The 19290-nt window shown below is 42.3% G+C and overlaps 1 protein-coding gene across 1 annotated transcript in view; it reads right to left on the bottom strand.

Moving 5' to 3' along the window:
- Positions 1–19290, bottom strand: part of MICU1 (mitochondrial calcium uptake 1) — a 124458-nt gene that overhangs the window by 47350 nt on the left and 57818 nt on the right. Inside the window, exons 6-7 of the mRNA XM_081189861.1 lie at positions 13812–13894; positions 11146–11343 (exon numbers count right to left, since the gene is read on the bottom strand). Of these exons, the coding sequence (XP_081045987.1) occupies positions 11146–11343; positions 13812–13894 (281 nt within the window). The remainder of the gene's footprint in view (positions 1–11145; positions 11344–13811; positions 13895–19290) is intronic.

Raw genomic sequence — 19290 nt, 5'->3', positions numbered from 1 at the left:
AGCAAAATCCTCCATAAACACAATATCAAAACAGCCTTTTGCACCAACCAAAAAATAGCCAATATCCTCAGAAACCCCAAAGATAAAATCCAGCTAGAAAACCAAGGGGTCTATGAAATACCCTGCAAAGTCTGCCCAGCCACGTACATTGGACAAACAAACAGACGAATAAATGCACGTATCGCAGAACACAAGAATGCCGTCAAAAAAGAAGAAAAAACTTCCTCTCTTTACCAACACATGAAAGAAACAGGACACGAAATCAATTTTGCAGATTCCAAATTGCTCTTTAACATGGAACATCACCACAAGAGAATAATCATGGAAGCCATCGAGATAGAGAAACACCCTTACAACATGAACAAGCGTGACGACACGTCCCGCCTGCCAGACATCTGGAAATTAGCCCTCCCCACAAAAACCGACACCAGAACCAGAGGCACACAGAACGCCATCTCCAATCAACCACACCAGACCCAAACCCAGACCCTCTCCACAGATAAATTACAGACACCATCCAGTAGCCAAACCATAGTGGCACCTCCGGATGCTGCACCCCCCTGCAATCCCTACACAGATCTGGCTGGCACAGGGCACAAAACCACAGCTCGCCCCTATACACGAAGCCAAGCCAGAGCACAACTATTTGCAGTACAGCCATCTTCTCAGAAAAACTCTTCACAAGTTCAAGAGGTCAAGACACGAAAGCTTTAGCAACTAATCCACACCTAATGACCCTCCTAAGTGGTACTCAGAATATCACTCAAGAAATCACTCAAGATATCCCTCAAGTAATTAATGAACAAAAGAAGAAAAGGCACACTAACCTGGGAACTTCCTCTCTGCCCAGAACGTTGGAGGCTATACACCACACCCCCTCAACAGTATTTATAGGAACTCAAACACTGAGATCCTGCTCTGTTCCAGTAACAAGAAGCCGAAAGCACCAGCCTGAAGATGACGAGTGAGACCTCGTCGAAACGTCGCCTAGACACCCCAACTCTTACACGGGAAGACACCCGAAGACACCAAAACCTGCATATATATATATATATATATAACCCCATTAATCCACTTTAAATGTTCAAACTTAAAAGTTTTGGGGGCGTTTAATCCCTTCTGCAAAATACTGAGTCTTAGATTCACACCGTGTGAGGCATGACTCTGGTGTGAAGCGGTCCCTAAGGTTGCAATCTTAAGCTTACTAGGGATGGAGATCTATTGGACTCAGTGGAGGTGATCTATTTCTGAGTAAATAGGCTTAGGATCATGGCGCAAACAGAGCACTAGAAATTTGCGCCAAGGAGAAGCCATGAAATAAAGAGGAGTAGCACATAATCGGTTTCACACACACAAACATTTTTAAAATACAGATTGAAAGGAGAGCTATTTGAAGTTCAAAATTAATCTAGCGGAACACAATGCTTCAATACGCTGAATGCAAATACTTCATAAAAGCACTTAAATATGTAATAAAAATGGCTAGTTATATAGTTTCCCCAAGGAAAGTACTCCTCTGTGAATAATCAAACCCAATTTATTTTCTGAGGTAGTATTTCTTTTTTCAGTTATCTTCTTTCTTTTTAGAAGTGCCCTTGTAGGCAGTTAAAACACACACACATACTTGCCCTGAGATCAAACCTCCATTGAGACTTTAAAGAATAAAATGTAGAGACCAGGGACAATCTCTTTTCACTAAAAGTCCCCCCACCACTACTGAATAAGAAACATTAAGGGGCTTTCCAATTTTGCACAAGATAATGGTGATGAGCCAAGGCTACATATAGTAAAACAAAATCATAATAAAATAATGATTTTTCAATGTAGCTTTTGTCCTTTTCTCAAATGCTTATCAGCCAATGGGCAAGGACACTTAAGAAGAGAGGGGGGAAATGACAAGCTGGAACTCAATGTCTCCTCTTTTTATACACCAACATACTTTCTCTTCAAACTTCTGATTAGTGAGGAAACTTTCCCTGAATTAAATCTGAAAGCACACTGAACTGTAAGAGTCATTGCTTAGACTGGAAGGAGGCAACCCCACGGAATCAACTCATGCAGAGACATAACAGGCAGCTTTCTCCAAAGACAGGACATTCCATTTTAATCACTCCTGGTGAAGAAATGTGTGACCCAACCATACCCAACATAGGGGTGCAATGGAAAGGCCCAACCTCAACAGGTGGTTGATTGCAAGGAGGCAAGGTCGGAAGAATGAATCAATTAAATAGGCATGGCTTTCAAGATATCAAATGGCGGCCCCGTTACCTACAGCACTCCATGAACCATACTGCTGGAGATGACCTGCATATACACAAGTACAAACCTGCCTCAAAATTACTATAGGTCAGAGATTCTGGTTGCCTAAATGTGTGTGTGTGTGTGTGTGTGTGTGTGTGTGTGTGGCTTTTTGCTGCTGCTTTAGTTGAACAACTGGGAATGCACTGTTCAACACAACCTTGAAAATATTAGCTCTGAGGTTATGTGATGGTTTATTATTATTATTATTTTAAAAAAAACCTGTATTACTTTGTTGTTTGCCACATTAGGATCCCTTGGGAGGGCAGAATAGATATCAAACAACACTGAAAACCATTCACCAATCTGTCTTCTGCCCCCCACCTGCTGAAAAGGTACAGCAAGCTGCCCGGGAGCAAGCAATTATTTAAATTTCTTGCAACATTCTTCCAATTCCAGCACTGAGCTGGGGAATGGCTGAGCTGGGGAATGGCTGAACCAGGCCTGCAAAACCCCACAAAGACTGTCAGCAAACCCAAGGAAAAGGATTTATTATTTGTCCTTTGCTCCTGTCGTCTATCTCCAAGGAACTGAGACTGGCATCCATTTAGAGCCCTGCTTGCAAACACATGTTGCTTAAGAAAACATAAGCTATTTCACTGTAAAGACATGTTCAAAATAATAATCCTGGAAGCTTGCTCGTGTCAGAGGAAGTGGGCCTTGAAGAGGTGGAAAAACAGTACAGGCAAAAACACTGAGGATGATGGATTCGATTTAGATGTACGAGCATCAGCATTTCTGAACATCTCCTGCCTGCTCTAATCATTATAAAACAGCAAAATCAGGGAAAGCTCTTCATAGCTGGGACCAGAACTACCCTATAAAGCAAAATAGTTCTGCCCCAATAGCTCCTGTTTCAATTGAGAACATCAGAATTTCCAGGAGACTGGCTGCAGTGAGAAGATGAAACCCAGCATAGCACTGTGGGAATGACATTTAATTTACTTTATACTCCGTAATGTCAATAAAAAGCAAAGGGGAGAAGTGGGGGTGGGCAAGACACCATCTTGAGCAAAGCAACGCAGCCTGGAAAGGCATTAAGCTGGCAGTTGCAATTCTGGGCTTTGCAGAGTTCAAAAAGGAGATGAAAATTCTGGAGCCAGGCAATGCAAAGCAACAAGATGTCCCAAGGATGCTCGTGGCAGGCATTGCAAAGCAATCCGTTTGCCCCTTCTTACGCTGTGCTACGGTGGCAGAAGGGGAAAGCCTCAAAGCGATTGTCTAAGACAGACAGGTGAAAAAAATGTTTTCATTATTTCTAGCTGGACAGTGATGCCAGAGAGCAAAGATTAAGAAAGAATTTCCTGATAAAGCCACCGCTTGGTATTTCACAGGCATTCATGGCTATAGGAAAAGGTTGCACTGGACGTGACAGGAGATGGGAACAATAAATCAATGTTTGTTGCATGAAGACAAAGAGCCGGAAATGCAAAAGGTTGCATCCAACCAACTTTTCCTGTTTGTGCTTCTGCAATGGAAGTTCCCCTCCCTCCCCTGGGTGTCCTCTTAACCCTCTGGAGCAGATTTGCTGCTGGGGTGAGGGGAGAGGAGAGGAGAGGGGAATCAGTTGTGCAAGCCCTTGCACACATGGAACATCTTGGTTGGGTGCAACGCAAACAGGTTTGCAGCTTACCATCTGGGGAAGTGATAATATGAGTGTGATGTGAACCCCTTGAGAGGGACTGTCGTGGCCCTGAACGGAAGAATAACATTACTTCTTCTTGTTGTTGTTTAGTCGTTTAGTCGTGTCCGACTCTTCGTGACCCCATGGACCAGAGCACGCCAGGCACTCCTGTCTTCCACTGCCTCCCGCAGTTTGGTCAAACTCATGCTGGTAGCTTCGAGAACACTGTCCAACCATCTCGTCCTCTGTCGTCCCCTTCTCCTTGCACCCTCAATCTTTCCCAACATCAGGGTCTTTTCCAGGAAGTCTTCTCTTCTCATGAGGTGGCCAAATTATTGGAGTCTCAGCTTCAGGATCTGTCCTTCCAGTGAGCACTCAGGGCTGATTACCTTAAGAAGGGATAGGTTTGATCTTCTTGCAGTCCATGGGACTCTCAAGAGTCTCCTCCAGCACCATAATTCAAAAGCATCAATTCTTCGGTGATCAGCCTTCTTTATGGTCCAGCTCTCACTTCCATACATCACTCCTGGGAAAACCATAGCTTTAACTATACGGACCTTTGTTGGCAAAGCTTTTTAAGATGCTGTAACTAAATATAAAACACAAGTTCCACCATGCTCCCTATATGCTACTTTGTACACCTCTCCCACTTCCCCATACTCCAAGAACCTTTCACAGCATAGGCAAATTCATTGCCACCCATCCCTCCCTCCCTCTCAAACCAATGTTTGAGATGATGTCATTGGCCTGAAGCATGAGATGCCGAGACACAGAGTGCCTTTGAACAGTGCAGCCACCTGCCTCCCCGCCCCACTTTCCAATCAGAAAGTTGCAGAAGCCCCCAAATGAACATAGGAACTTCCCCTATCTAACCCTAGTCACAACACTGCTCTATCTAACTCAGTGCTGTTTCCTTTGATTGACAGCAACTCAAGTCGTGTGTAAAGGTATGTTCATGCCCTGCTACCCAAGATTCTTTAACGGAACACTGCAGAATGAACAAGGGGTGTTGAGTTCTTGTGCTTCCAGGAGAAATATGCTTGGCCACTGTGGCAAACCGGATCCTTGGTATGATCCAGCAAGGCTCTTAACATGGGATGTTATGCCTACAAAGCATGCAGTTTACCACTAAGCTACAGCTCCTGGCCAACATTTTCTAACTTGCAGACCTGCTGTGCTCAACTCCTGCTGCTGCCAATTGCATGTGCTTTTGGACAGTTCCCAGTTTTGACTGCATCGGAAGGGGAATGGCTTTTGACAGTAGAAGACTGTTTAGATGCTTTCGAAAAGTAAAAGATGTCAGTGCAAAGCATTAACAAATCTGCGTAGAGACACAGATTTCTCTTTTTAAAGAAGCTAATTTTTAAGTTTATTCAATAAACAAGTACAGTGGTACCTCGGGTTACATACGCTTCAGGTTACATACGCTTCAGGTTACAGACTCAGAAATAGTACCTCGGGTTAAGAACTTTGCTTCAGGATGAGAACGGAAATCGTGCTCCGGCGACGCAGCGGCAGCAGGAGGCTCCATTAGCTAAAGTGTTGCTTCAGGTTAAGAACAGTTTCAGGTTAAGAACGGACCTCCGGAACGAATTAAGTACTTAACCCGAGGTACCACTGTAATTATTTAAAATTTAATTTAAATATTTTTATTTTAGTAAAATTTAAATAAAAATAAAAATAGTTATTTAACATCCATTTTGCTTCAATCATGTGCAATTTACCATACAGAACATCTACAAGGTGTAAAAACAGAACTATGAGCTGAATGAGAAGCAGTGAGGACAAGAGAAGAGGGCTAACTGGTAGCAAAGGTGGTGAAGCTGGGTGGAGATCCAGTGAAGGGTTTGCTCAAAAAGAAAAGAAAAAAAGTTCTGAAGAGGGCAAGGGAAATAACTTGTCATAAATCCTTGGGCTACCGCCAACGTTTCCATCTCTTTTCCTAACTCCTAAAGACCCCTTTAAAAATATTAATGGGCAGTAATAGGGTTAGAAAGTATGTCTCCTGAAGATAGCAAGATCTTCATGGATGCCAGGTGTTTGAGGGATATTTCTGACCTGCTACTGACCTTGCAAATATGCTGCAGTCTGGAACGGAATGATAGAATTAATAGCAGCCTCTGGCAGTTTCTAGCACCTTAATGAGCAATTAAAAAGGTTATGTAAAGAAGCACTGCACCTTTAGCTTTCAAGTCATGCATGAAAGTAACTTAGTCTGCAAGAAGTAATCTGGGGCCGCCACCCCCCTTTTTTATCTGCAGGCTTCTTCTCCTGCAACCCTGGTTAGAGAAGGAGGGCAAGAAGTTTATGGGAATGGGAAGTAGCAGTAAGTGAAGATTATAAATAAAGATGAGACAGAAAACAGAGTACTTCTGAAACTGCAATTCATAAACTTAGCAGCACATATGAGACCATCAGAAACAAGATCTAGAAGTGATTCATGACTTAACCTTATTTTCTATTACTGCTACACAGGGATAAGTGACCAGAAGCCTTATAGGTATTCCTTCAGCTGCCCAATTAGATATAAGAAAAGTTTGTTAAGGGAATTGTGGCTGTGGCAACTGTTGGTTTTGGAGATTTTTAAGCTGTGATCATCCAAATTGAACAAATGTATCTCTGCTTATTAAGCCAAGATATGAAAGGGTCTTTTGCTCAAATACACAGCTTCTTCATTCCTTCTTTAGTGGCACAAGCAATCAAACCAGGAAGTCTCTAATCAACCATAGTTTCCTGTGTCCTCCGAACCAGGAAGTGATGGTTACCAGTTTCAGACCAGGCAAGGATACTAAACCAATTTAAAACTGTGGATTAATATGCTGTCTTTTTCTGAAACTGGTAACCATAGTTTTCTGGTTCAGGGAAAACTATGACATGCCAGCTTAACTGCTTGTGCTACAAAAGGAGTGAAAGGGCTATGTACATGAGCAAAAGACTCTTTCATATATCGGCTTAATAAGTAAAGAATCAGGCCAATGTATCTTAATTCTTTCTCCCCATCACACATTATTCATTGCCAAAAAATATGCCAATATACACCAAATTGATGGTTTTAAGAAATGCATCTACAGAAGGAAAATGTCACATGGGAACAGACTGCATCTTTGTTTCTTAGAATATAAGTGTCTGGTAAAACCAGAGAGGATGCTCAGAACACCTGTCTGCTGTGATCTACTGTGAAATGACCATCGAAAATGGAAATCGGCTACTTAGCTCTACTTGTCTACATAAATTTCTGCTTTTTTTAACCTACAGAACAACTGTAAAATGCAACATGGTCATTATTATTTAAATTTGTATCCTTCCTTTCATCCTAAGATCCCAGGGCCATTCACAACAGAAATATTCACAACTGCCTGGCAGTTCAAGTGATCAATAAAAGTTGTTGGCTCTACATGAATCCACTTGGACAGCTAGCATGACGGAGGCACACTGAGAAACAATCAGCATCCAGCCTAAACCCACCTTGGGTTTAGACTTTTCCATTTTGCAGAGCAGAAAGATGTATGTTGGCTCAACAAAACAAAACAAAAAAACAGAAAAGAATCAATGAATCTGCATGCATCATATCACTGCAGGTACATTCCTCCGTTATCTTTTCTTTCAGTTGCTAACACTAAGCTCTTTTGTGAGGATAGAAATTGAATGAATAAATAAAATAATAAAAAAATGGCATCCAAGGTCAGTTTTCTAACATATTCACTGAATTGTTATTCACGGAAACAAAGCCACACACACATTAAATGCTGTTCATGTGTATAGTAACTTGAGATTTATTGTGGCTTTCATTGCAACACTTGGGCCATTTCACTATTCTCTCATTTCTCTTGTGATGGGGACACGGTCAAGATTTATACACTTTAATTATTGATGCATCCGGGCATCTCATCCAACAACAAGTTCAACTTTCCAGGCTCAAAGCTTGCATAGTTCAATTATGATTTGCTCAAACATCAATCCATACTAATTGATAATGACACATAAACAGAGGGCAGCTCCAGTTTCATGCAGCCCAAGACTTCCTAGAATGAAATAAAACATAAATTCGCCTGGCAGAGAGAGATAAAGACTTTGGTCAACAGGTGTGTCTGTATTTATACCTATGGGGAGAATGCAAACAAACCAATGCAGCTTTAAAGCCAATCTAAATCACTTAGAGGAGACCAAATTAGTTGACACAAACACTTTCAAATGGACTGGGCTTAGTCAGCAATCTGCTTGCCTGCAGTGGGGACCGACACACCCTATGCAACCAAATGACATTCTGACATGCTGACCTAAAGTTTGAGGAATGCTAAGTTTCAGTTTCCTGGTCTGCATCTTGTAACTTGGTTATCAGAAAGTTGCATTCACTAGATTGTTCCTATGCTTTACTCAGACTTTATACCATGTTTTAGATTTGGAAAGCCTGTACCTTCTCTTTAAAAAAAAACTCCCCCAAACCTGTACCTTCTCTAAAAAAAACCTCCCCCAAACACATCCCTTCCTGACTTGCTTGGTTGGGTCTACATTTTTAAAAGCCTTGTGCCCCAAATATGGATGGGGGGCTCTTAAAATGAAGAGAAAGATACACTGAGGGTGACTGGATTATCCATATTTCTTACACAGGCCGTTACTCACACATTCTCCTCCTCATCCCCAGTTGTGGCCTCTTTGCGAGACTCCTGATACCATTCCAGCCACAATTGGGTTTTTAAAAAATTTCTCCACGAGAAGCAAAACCTGAACACAGGGCTCCAATGAAAACCCACTAAGGACAGCATAATTACTGCATCAAACCATTTGGATAACTTCTGGTAGAATATGGGTACAATGTATGGCAATATAATCTTCTTTACACATCATCTAGAGCTGAGCTAGTATATACTTGATTACATTTCTCGAAGAAGCAGGATTAATTTCAGACAATTATGAGCTAAGTTGTTCATGAAAACGCATTCTAATTAACAAATGTAGTACTAAATCACAACGATCATATATAGCTCGAAATCTGATTAGCATATGCTTTTTTGGCCCTGTGAGACTTATGTGAATATTGATTTAGACATAAACCAGACACCACACATAATATAGATTTCTGTAAAAACCCGCTCAGCCACGTTCAACTTGACACATCCCTTTCTTCATAACACCGAGCAAAAGAAATCCATGCAGCTTTTGAGATCACAAGCAAAAAAAAAAAAAAAAAAGGACTATTGTCAGACACCACTGAGATTGGGGGTCAGGTGGGGCAACTAAAAAAAAACCAAGACAATCCAGAACAAGACCTCATTAATACAAATACAATATTCATATCTTATGATGCAACTCCACCCTACTTTGTTTGAATTCATCCCATGCCACCCCCCCCCAAATCTACGGCCTTGGTCCAGTATATCTGAAGGAGCGTCTCCACCTCCATCGTTCTACCCGGACACTGAGGTCCAGCACCGAGGGCCTTCTGGAGGTTCCCTCACTGCGAGAAGCCAAGTTACAGGGAACCAGGCAGAGGGCCTTCTCGGTAGTGGCGCCTTCCCTGTGGAACACCCTCCCACCAGATGTCAAAGAGAACAACAACTACCAGGCTTTTAGAAGACATCTGAAGGCAGCCCTGTTTCGGGAAGCTTTTAATGTTTGATGTATTATAGTATTTTAATATTCTTTTGGAAGCCGCCCAGAGTGGCTGGGGAGGCCCAGCCAGATGGGCGGGGTATAAATAATAAATTATTATTATTATTATTATTATTATTATTATTATTATTATTATTATTATTACCACTCAAGCTATAGGCATTTCCAACACTTGGCCCATAACAGAATGGGCGGAGGGAAAAAGAGGAAAGATATGAAAGATATGCAAAAACTAACTTGTCAGGCATTTAAAAATGAAACAGATGGCGGGGAATGCTAGGAATGCACCTGTCACTGATGTCACGAATGCTACCCAATAGGTGCTGACTGGCTAGATCCAATCTCCCCCTCAGCTCTGCTCTACAGCCTGTTTAGAAGGTGCTGTCCAGAAAGAAACTCTGAGTACAACATAATAGAATATTGTTGTAATACATGCAAAATAAGCACATGCAACACATTGCCCCATTCCATCTAAGCACTTATGTCACTATGTCATAATACAAAGAAAGAGGTGAGCTTATTAATCCATTAAACTGATGGCTTTAACGAAAGTAAGCTTTGTGTATGTGGGGAGCAGGAGAGTTAGTGTTCACAGACTGTGTTTCAAGTTGAAGCCAGAGCTCAGAGCTAGTTTGACCAATGCAAGGCTTTGGCCGTGGGACATGTGCAGTAATAATAATGTCTGTGCATGTGCACAATATCCCTCCTTAGTGAATAAATCAGTCAGCTACACACGTTGTTGCTTTTTTTGTTTTGTTTTTAAATTTATATCCCGCCCATCAGGCTGGGTTTCCCCAGCCACCCTGGGTCGCTTACATATAAAAAAGCAACAAAACATCAAACATTAAAAAACAAAATATCCTATAATAGGATATCCTATAATAGCAACAAATAAACCAATAAATCAATAGAAATCAATAATAACTAAAATGACAACAATAATAAACAGTTTAGAGTTATACCCAAATTAAAATAGCTGCCAGCTCCAACTAAACATTTAACCAACACCAACCCGACAAAAACAAAATAGAGGAACCAAAATGAGAACCATTTAAAACATTTTAGCCAGTTGCCGCAAACTAAGAGTTGTTCCAGCAATGTCCCAGTGGCCTCCCAGGAGCCTCTTTTAGCTGTTCAGGGTGAGTCTGGGCTCCATCCCCTAAGCCAGGTGGAAATGGGCCTTGCAGCAGGGAGCGGTCTTCCTTATGGCAGAAGCAGAAGAAGAAGAAGAAGAAGAAGAAGAAGAAGAAGAGTTTGGATTTTTTATCCCGCTTTATCACTACCCGAAGGAGTCTCAAAGCGGCTAACATTCTCCTTTCCCTTCCTCCCCCACAACAAACACTCTGTGAGGTGAGTGGGGCTGAGAGAAGTGTGACTAGCCCAAGGTCACCCAGCAGCTGCATGTGGAGGAGCGGAGACACGAACCCAGTTCCCCAGATTACGAGTCTACAGAGCATTGATGTGCTCTGCTGGGGTACTGGGGACATTGCAGCTGCCTGAAGATGACGTGTGCTGACACTGGCCAGCAACTAAAGAACTATAGCTTCTTTTCCAAAGCAAACTCTAACAGTATAGTAAGTGAACAGAATTATGTGTGCGGATCAGACACTAACCTCAAGCTTCAGAATGTCATGCTGAAGTTTGCGCTGGAAGTCCAAGAAGTGAGAGATGGTCAGTTTCCCCTTCAAATCAGCCCCAAAGAAGTAGGTGGTCAATGCAGAGTTGAAGCCCGTCTTCAAGGTGTTCCCTGTAGTTGAGCGGTCTCTATGACGCATGCCCATGCTAGTTTGGGAGCGAATGATGCTCTGAACCTAAGGGGTTTCCAAAGTTAAACACACAGCTATAACAAGGCAGGCTGCATCACATTTCCCTAAAATCTAGGTCCTCCACAGATACACACCTTTGAATTCCATACAACAATATGTGCAGTTACATTATTAAACACATGGTAGGTTTCAAAACCCAGAAGTTTTCAGATGTATGGAGTATCCCCCATTATGTTTCCGAGCACAATTCAAAGTGTTGGTGCTGACCTTTAAAGCCCTAAACGGCCTCGGCCCAGTATACCTGAAGGGGCATCTCCACCCCCATTGTTCCGCCCGGACACTGAGGTCCAGTGCTGCGGGCCTTCTGACGGTTCCCTCACAGCGAGAAGCCAAGTTACAGGGAACCAGGCAGAGGTCCTTCTCGGTAGTGGCACCCACCCTGTGGATTGCCCTCCCACCAGATGTCAAAGAGAAGAACAACTACCAGACTTTTAGAAGACATCTGAAGGCAGCCCTGTTTAGGGAAGCTTTTAATGTTTAACAGACCACTGTATTTTAATATTTTGTTGGAAGCCACCCAGAGTGGCTAGAGAAACCCAGCCAGATGGGTGGGGTATAAATAATAAATCATCATCATCATCACCTACAATTTGAAAGCATTGTTATGTTCCCTGTGAGTGAGACGGTGGGCCATACTTTTTACCATGCCTTCATTAAAATTTGGAAGGGTTAGTAAGGGCCAGATGGCCACCCGCTGCTCCAATGCTGGAGGGCTGAAAATTTACCCCAGGAACCCCACCTCAAAGGGGGAAACCTGTCCAGTGTTAAAGATGACAAAGTAAAAATAGCTCAAACCTGTCTGCTGTGTGACCTGAGCAGATTTCAGAAGGACAAAAAAGGACGGAAATGCACAAGATCACACCAGTGTGCAATATGCCTTCATGAGGAAGGGCCGTGGAGAACCTAAAACCTTGTTAAAATACACACACACAAAATGAAGCATGTCCCTCTGGCTCAGAGTAGTGGTTAACACATAATGGGCTCAAGGACTATTCAAGGCATATAGAAAACCTGGACAGGCAAACTGGAGTTTGAAAAGGAAGGGTTCCTTTCTCCCATAGCAAGTGTGTGCAGCTTCCTTAAGAGCTCTCTTATAAGGAAATCAGAGCATATAGGAATATAAAATCACACACAGAAGCAATGGCTAAGAGAGTGCATAGAATTCTATGATTGTCAGCAACACAAAAGCAGGGAAATGAGCAAGCAAATGCTTAAAATTATTCTTCTCCTCGGATTGCAGATTTCAAAACAGATAATAGGTCCAAGAAGACATGAATTGCCAGTTCACTGTCAATCTTTAGATTACTTTCAGACAACCAAAAAGCTAGAGTCAAATCCTGGTATCTGGAAAACTGTAGACTCTTTTGACACCAGCAGCAATAATGTTCAATCCTCAGGATTAGGAAATGCAGCCTGACAACAGCAAGCCTCTGTGCCTTCACATATGCAGTGACTGGTTATTCGGCACTTCAGATGTAGAGAAAAGGGGGATAAACAGGTGGGCTGAAAATCAACCAAAGTAATCAACACAAAGACATAGCAGAGATAAGGCAGCAGAGTTCTGGTAGCATTCCTGGCCAGGTTTATTAAGGGATTCAATGGTGAATTATTTTTGTGATGTGTTGCATCTTTATTCTGTGACACACAAATGCTACCTACCCTGTAGCAAAAAGGAAAGGCTACAACTCTAAGATAGAAACATATCTGCTGCTGCACTGACTGCTGTCTCGGTGCACCAGGGAGAAGACAACTTTCCATACCAATCAGAGGTCCATCAATTTTTAAATGCTCAAATGCCATGGAGATCATAGGTAGCTGCAGTATGCTACATTTCCCCCGTGAGGCAGGAGAGATGATGCACCTCTGAAGGGCATATTGTTACAGCTAATGTCACTAAATCATCTGAGTAGGAGGACTGGGATAATGTGCAGAAGATAGGGCCAATAAAAGCACAGGCCTGCCTCCTGGTTTTCAGACACAAGCTGCCTTATTTGCATTTTTCATCTCTTTTTTAAAAAATCACCTCTAGAAGGGACAGCTGAACTTCTCCCCTCTCAAGGGCAGAAATTAAGAATGAATTAAACACATGCACACATGCAAACCATACTGACATCATCAACAAGATGAGCCCCATCTACAACTGTACAGCTGTGAAACAGCTGTGCATTAGAGAATGGAGGAAGTCTTGTTTTTCAGGCAAATTATGAACAAAGGCTGCGTCAAAAAGTACAAGTATAAGAGTGAGCAGCACACAAGTCCCCAGCTATAGGACACCCCACCAAAGTGTGAGGCATGCGTCTTGAGGACACTTTGCAGAGAGTCCATGGTTTTGCAGGTGATATATGTGCTCTTAGATAACGAAAGAGAGCCACACATAGCAACAGAAGAGGAGAAAGTGAGATTATTTGCATAATAATTTACATAGTAATGTTTTGGAGATGGAGAGAACTTGCCTGTTCAAATTCTTCCATATCCACTTCCCCGTCACCATTCAGATCAAACATCTTGAAGGCAATTTCAAAGTTCCTTTGAGGAGCTGGGGGGTGGGGAGAAATACATTATATTTCAAGTGTTATAAAGAAACAAGGCTGCAGGAAAAAAAATGATGTAAAAGTTGTATGTGTTCTAACAGTACATCCTAGGAACAATCTTCCCAAACACGCTTCCCCTCTGAAATTATGATATCTCTCTCTCTCTCTCTCTCTCTCTCTCTCTCTCTCTCTCTTTATATATATATATATTCTCCTCCTAAACTGAAGTCTTTTTGCATTTGCACAACTACTTGTTTATCCATGCACAAAACATTTGATGCAATCTCCTCCCAATAAGGAAGCAGATAAAGGGGGGGGGGGAGATGTGACGAAGCTTCTGTACCTGAACAAAATGAATTGAATGGGAGAATGATCAAAAATTGCAAATGGGCAACAGGCACAATGACATATATATAAAAGGAGGATTTTTAAATATGATACAAGCTCACAGGTTAAAAAACAACAACCAACAGCTTAAATCTAGAAATAGAAATACTTTATTGTCAGTGCACCACTTGTTTACAGTGAGATTAAACGAGCCCCCCTAACCCCACAATCTCTCAGTCCTTGTTACACTCTGTGTGCTGTCGTACGATCACCAACCCCGAACGTCAGCTGCAATGTTGCTGTCTTCCATTTAGCAGCCTCACGGCCCAGGGGTAGAAACTGTTCTTTAACCTGTTGGTGTGGCTTATCATGCTTCTATAGCTCCTGCATGAGGGCAGGAGATTAAAAAGGTGCTGGCCAGGGTGTGAGTCATCCCTGAGAATGTTCCTCGCTCTTCTGAGTTAATGGTCTCCTGCGATGACATCTAGCGGACTCAGGGGACAGCCCATGATATCGTGTGCTGTCTTCACCACCCTCTGTAGGGACTTTCTGTCCATGGTTGTCAAACCAGCATACCACACCGTAATACAGTATGAGAGAACACTTTCTATTGTGGACCAATAGAAGGAAATCATCAGTTGCTGTCTAACATTGTTCTTTTGCAAGACCCTAAGGAAATGAAGTCTCTGTTGGGCCTTCCTAACCACCTGGGCTGTATTGACCTTCCAAGTAAGGTCTTCATTAAGATGGACTCCCAGGAATTCAAAGGAAGAGACTCTCCACACAGCCCCCCCCCCCCGATATACAACGGGGATACCTTTTGAACCTCCCCCCTGTACGCAGATTTGTCTCCACTTGTAATTAAACCCATTATGGTGGTGTCATCAGCAAACTTAATAATTGCAGTAGATGGGTCAGATAAAATGCAATCATATGTATACAATGAATACAGGTATGGACTTAGCACACATCCTTGTGGAGTGCCAGTACTGAGCTTCAGGGAGGTAGATGTAACAGGCCCAATCCTCACTATTTGTGTCCGATCTCTCAGCAAGTCTTTAATCCAATCACAGATGTTAGAAGAAAGGTCCAGGTCCCTTAACTTTCCGATTACAATGTCTGGAAGGATGGTATTGAAAGCCGAGCTATAATCCATAAACAGCATTCTGACATAATTCCCTGGTCTCTCCAGATGACTCGCTGCAAGGTGAAAAGCTGTAGCAATGGCATCATCTGTTGACCTATTTCTCCTATAGGCAAACTGGTGTTTATCAAAGTCTGGTGGAAAACATGTTCTAAGATGTTGAAGGACCAATCTCTCGAAGCATTTCATCACTACAGATGTTAATACAATGGGTTTATAGTCATTTAGGCAGTTAATTGCTGTTTTCTTTGGGACTGGGATAATGGTGGCCGCTTTCAAACATGATGGAACACAAATGGTTTGCAGAGAGATGTTAAAAATCCTCGTCAAAACCCCTGCTAATTGATTGGCGCAATTTTTTTACCACTATTCCCAGCACCCCGTCTGGACCAGCAGCTTTGCTGGGATTCACCGCCCGCAACGTAGCTTTCACTTGATGGTCATATAAAACAAGTGGCTGTGAGTTTGTAGGCGGGCAGACAGGAGCCAAGATATCTGCTCTTTTTGCCTCATAGTGGGCGAAGTAGAGGTTCAGCTCCTCTGCCAACATATCATTGGCCGTGACCATGTTTGCCATATTGCCTTTATAGTTGGTTAGGTGCTGCAATCCTTGCCACACTTGTTTCGTATTGTTCTCAGCTAAGCAGTTCTCAACCTTGAGCTCATATTGTTGCTTTGCTGCCTTGATGCCTTTCCTAAGCTTTATTCTTGCCTCTCTATATGTCTTCATGCTCCCTGCCTTAAAGGCAGTATCCCGGGCTTTCAAGAGTGACCTAAATTCAGCAGTCATCCCGGGTTTGCTGTTCGCACCTAAGTACTGAAAGTTAAGTCCTACTGAGTACACTGGGACTTACCCACAGCTAAATACTATAAGGCTGATCACCGAAGAATTGATGCTTTTGAATTATGGTGCTGGAGGAGACTCTTGAGAGTCCCATGGACTGCAAGAAGATCAAACCTATCCATTCTTAAGGAAATCAGCCTTGAGTGCTCACTGGAAGGACAGATCCTGAAGCTGAGGCTCCAATACTTTGGCCACCTCATGAGAAGAGAAGACTCCCTGGAAAAGACCCTGATGCTGGGAAAGATGGAGGGTGCAAGGAGAAGGGGACGACAGAGGACAAGATGGTTGGACAGTGTTCTCGAAGCTACCAGCATGAGTTTGACCAAAGTGCGGGAGGCAGTGGAAGACAGAAGTGCCTGGCGTGCTCTGGTTCATGGGGTCACAAAGAGTCGGACACGACTAAATGACTAAATAACAACAAGTACTGTAACTTACGACACCACTGAAAAGTGACAAATGAGATGCAGCACAGACTAGGTCACTCCTTCCACTCACATCTTTAGTGTACCAACAAAAAACCCTGCCAGTTTTGTACCTACAAGAACATAAAGGCCCTTTCTCAAGTTGTCTATATATCTATGCAACACTCCAAAGGAGGAAAGTATGGGGAATTCCCTGAAGTGACAAGTCCATTATAGAAGGCTACTACATTATTATTATTATTATTATTATTATTAGTAGTAGTAGTAGTAGTAGTATTTTATGGAGGCAAAGTCTCCCTACCACCTGCACCATGATTCTCTTTGGCAATGAATTTCTTGGAGGAAGAAGTGATGCCCACTAACATTCTGCTGACTGAAAAATCTTGCAGAGATGCTGTTATTTGTAATCCTACACTGATCATATTTCACAGTCCCAGAGAAGAATCTTTGCCTTAGGGTTACCATCTGGATGCTTTCGAACCAGCTCAATGTGGGAGTTTCTCAGTTCCCACTCTTGTTTATAACCAGGCATTTTTTGAGCCTGTTCAAGTCTGTCCACCCACCGCTTCTAGAAAAAATGGCAAGCCTAGTTTGCCTCCAGCACCATCGGCTTTGCTGGAGAAAGTAATTCATGTTGTTCATTTGCCAAGCGAGAATTCCTGATCCTGTCAGTTGGTCTCTCTCAAACAAATCACACATTATTGAATTACAGTAATATAGAGTTATGCAATCAAATACAGCTTATAAGCACTGAAACACACATACACTAAAAAGCCCATGTGGTCTGTCTACCACTTTATTTTCTATTTCCCTTGTTCAACTTGGCAGTTTTAAGCAACAGTACTTCCAAGTCCCCTGTGCAGTGTTAAAATTTATTCCTACTTTTAAATGAAATGTGAAAGCAGCCAAAAGAACAAGTATAATACACTTCTGAAGTCAACAACCATCCGTGACTATTAGCAATAGCAATATTGTGTTATTTCTCCCTTTGAGATTAAATGACCTCCGTTTCAGCAAGTACTTCAAATTCTCTGCATTATGAGAACTGTCTAGATTGTAGAGTCTAGACACATTGCCCCTGAGCCACATTACGTTTTCCAATGTTAATTGGAAAAAGGCTAAGCAGAATTTGATCAAGTATGCACAGTTCTGAAACGGAGAATTAAAGGAATGTTGATTCTTCAGTTTAAATGGCTTCATAGACATCACAACAACATTCTCCTGTGCAATACAGAAAAAACACATTCAGAATGCCAAATCCTAACGGAGAGTGAAAGGGGATGTTTTGCTTAAATATTCTGCACTATACTATTAAGGCTGGTATTTTTTGGGCAGGCAGCTTCCTACAAAAATAGTCATTTAATTATTTGGAAACCCAAGCAACCTATCTCAGCTAAAAAATTTTGCACTCCAAGTTACACTACTAAGTTCCCACAATGGAAATACAAAGTACAGATCTGAAATCCAATAGAAGGTAAAACAGAAGTTACTGCACATCTTAGCGTTTCCTTCCTCATGGCTATGAAACAGCAGGATATATGCCAGCCTCAGAATCAAACTACTTCTTATAAATAAGATACAGCAGAGTGTTCTTTCACACACAGTGGGAGGAAATAAGCAAGATACAGAAACTGTACTTGTCTTCTGTGCGACTCTGTCTATAAAACCATGCTAGATGTCTCTGTTATATAAACTTACACCAGTGTTTGTAACGACCATGGATTCCCCTGAAGAATCCTGGGAATTGCAGTGTGAGACCTCGCTGCAAATTCTCTGAGAACTCTACTGCTCACAAAACTAGTTTCCAGGGTTTGGTTGGGTAGCTAACCAAGTTGAGAGGTGTGAACAGGACCCAAGAGAGAAGTACCGTATTTTTTTGTGTATAAGACAATCCCCCCCCCCAAGAACTAATAGGCAGAAATTGTGGGTCGTCTTATACACAGAAAGCAGAGGGGTGACAGGCGATTGGTGGCAGCAGGAGATTGGTAGTGGCGATTTGGCATGTGTTTGGTTGGATGTGCAATCTGCTGTGGTTGCATCGAATGGGTAGGTGGGCTTTTGATGACCGTGGTGATGTGTTCAGTTTTTAGTTGTGGGCAGCCTGTAGAGCACTTGGAAAGCTCAACAACTCTGGGCAATCTCCCCCCCCCCCAGCTAAAAAAATAGGGGTCGTTTTATACATGGGGGCATGTTATACACGGAAAAGTATGGTACTCTTGGTTGCCTAAAACCCAAACTGTCTCCCCTTCCCCCCTTCTTTCAGGCCTGCATGAAAACACCCCCACCAGAAAAGTGGTTTTCCTGTTCTGTAAGACTATATAAATCAAAGAACATAACCCATTAGAAGTGAATAGTTTTGACAATACAGGTTACTGTATGTCTATATACTGTATGTTAAGAGACTCTTAAGAGGGGTTGTGTATAGAAGAAACAGAAGACACTTACAACTGGTGTTACCACCTGCTTATTTAGACATCTGATATCGAGGAAGAGGCTGGACAACAAAATACAATGGAATCTGAGTTAAGATGTTTCACATGCTTTACAGTAAAATGGCTGAACATGATGCATGAAATACCTATTTAAATAGGTAGCTTGAGATATAATAGTAATGTTTTTGAAACCTGAGCTGGGTGAAAAAAGGGGAGATGCGATGATATAGGT

Source organism: Podarcis bocagei, assembly GCF_964188305.1.
Source record: "Podarcis bocagei genome assembly, chromosome: 4".
Lineage (NCBI taxonomy): Eukaryota > Metazoa > Chordata > Lepidosauria > Squamata > Lacertidae > Podarcis > Podarcis bocagei.
The sequence above is the reverse complement of the archived record's forward strand: the minus strand, read 5'-3'. Positions and strand labels throughout refer to the sequence as shown.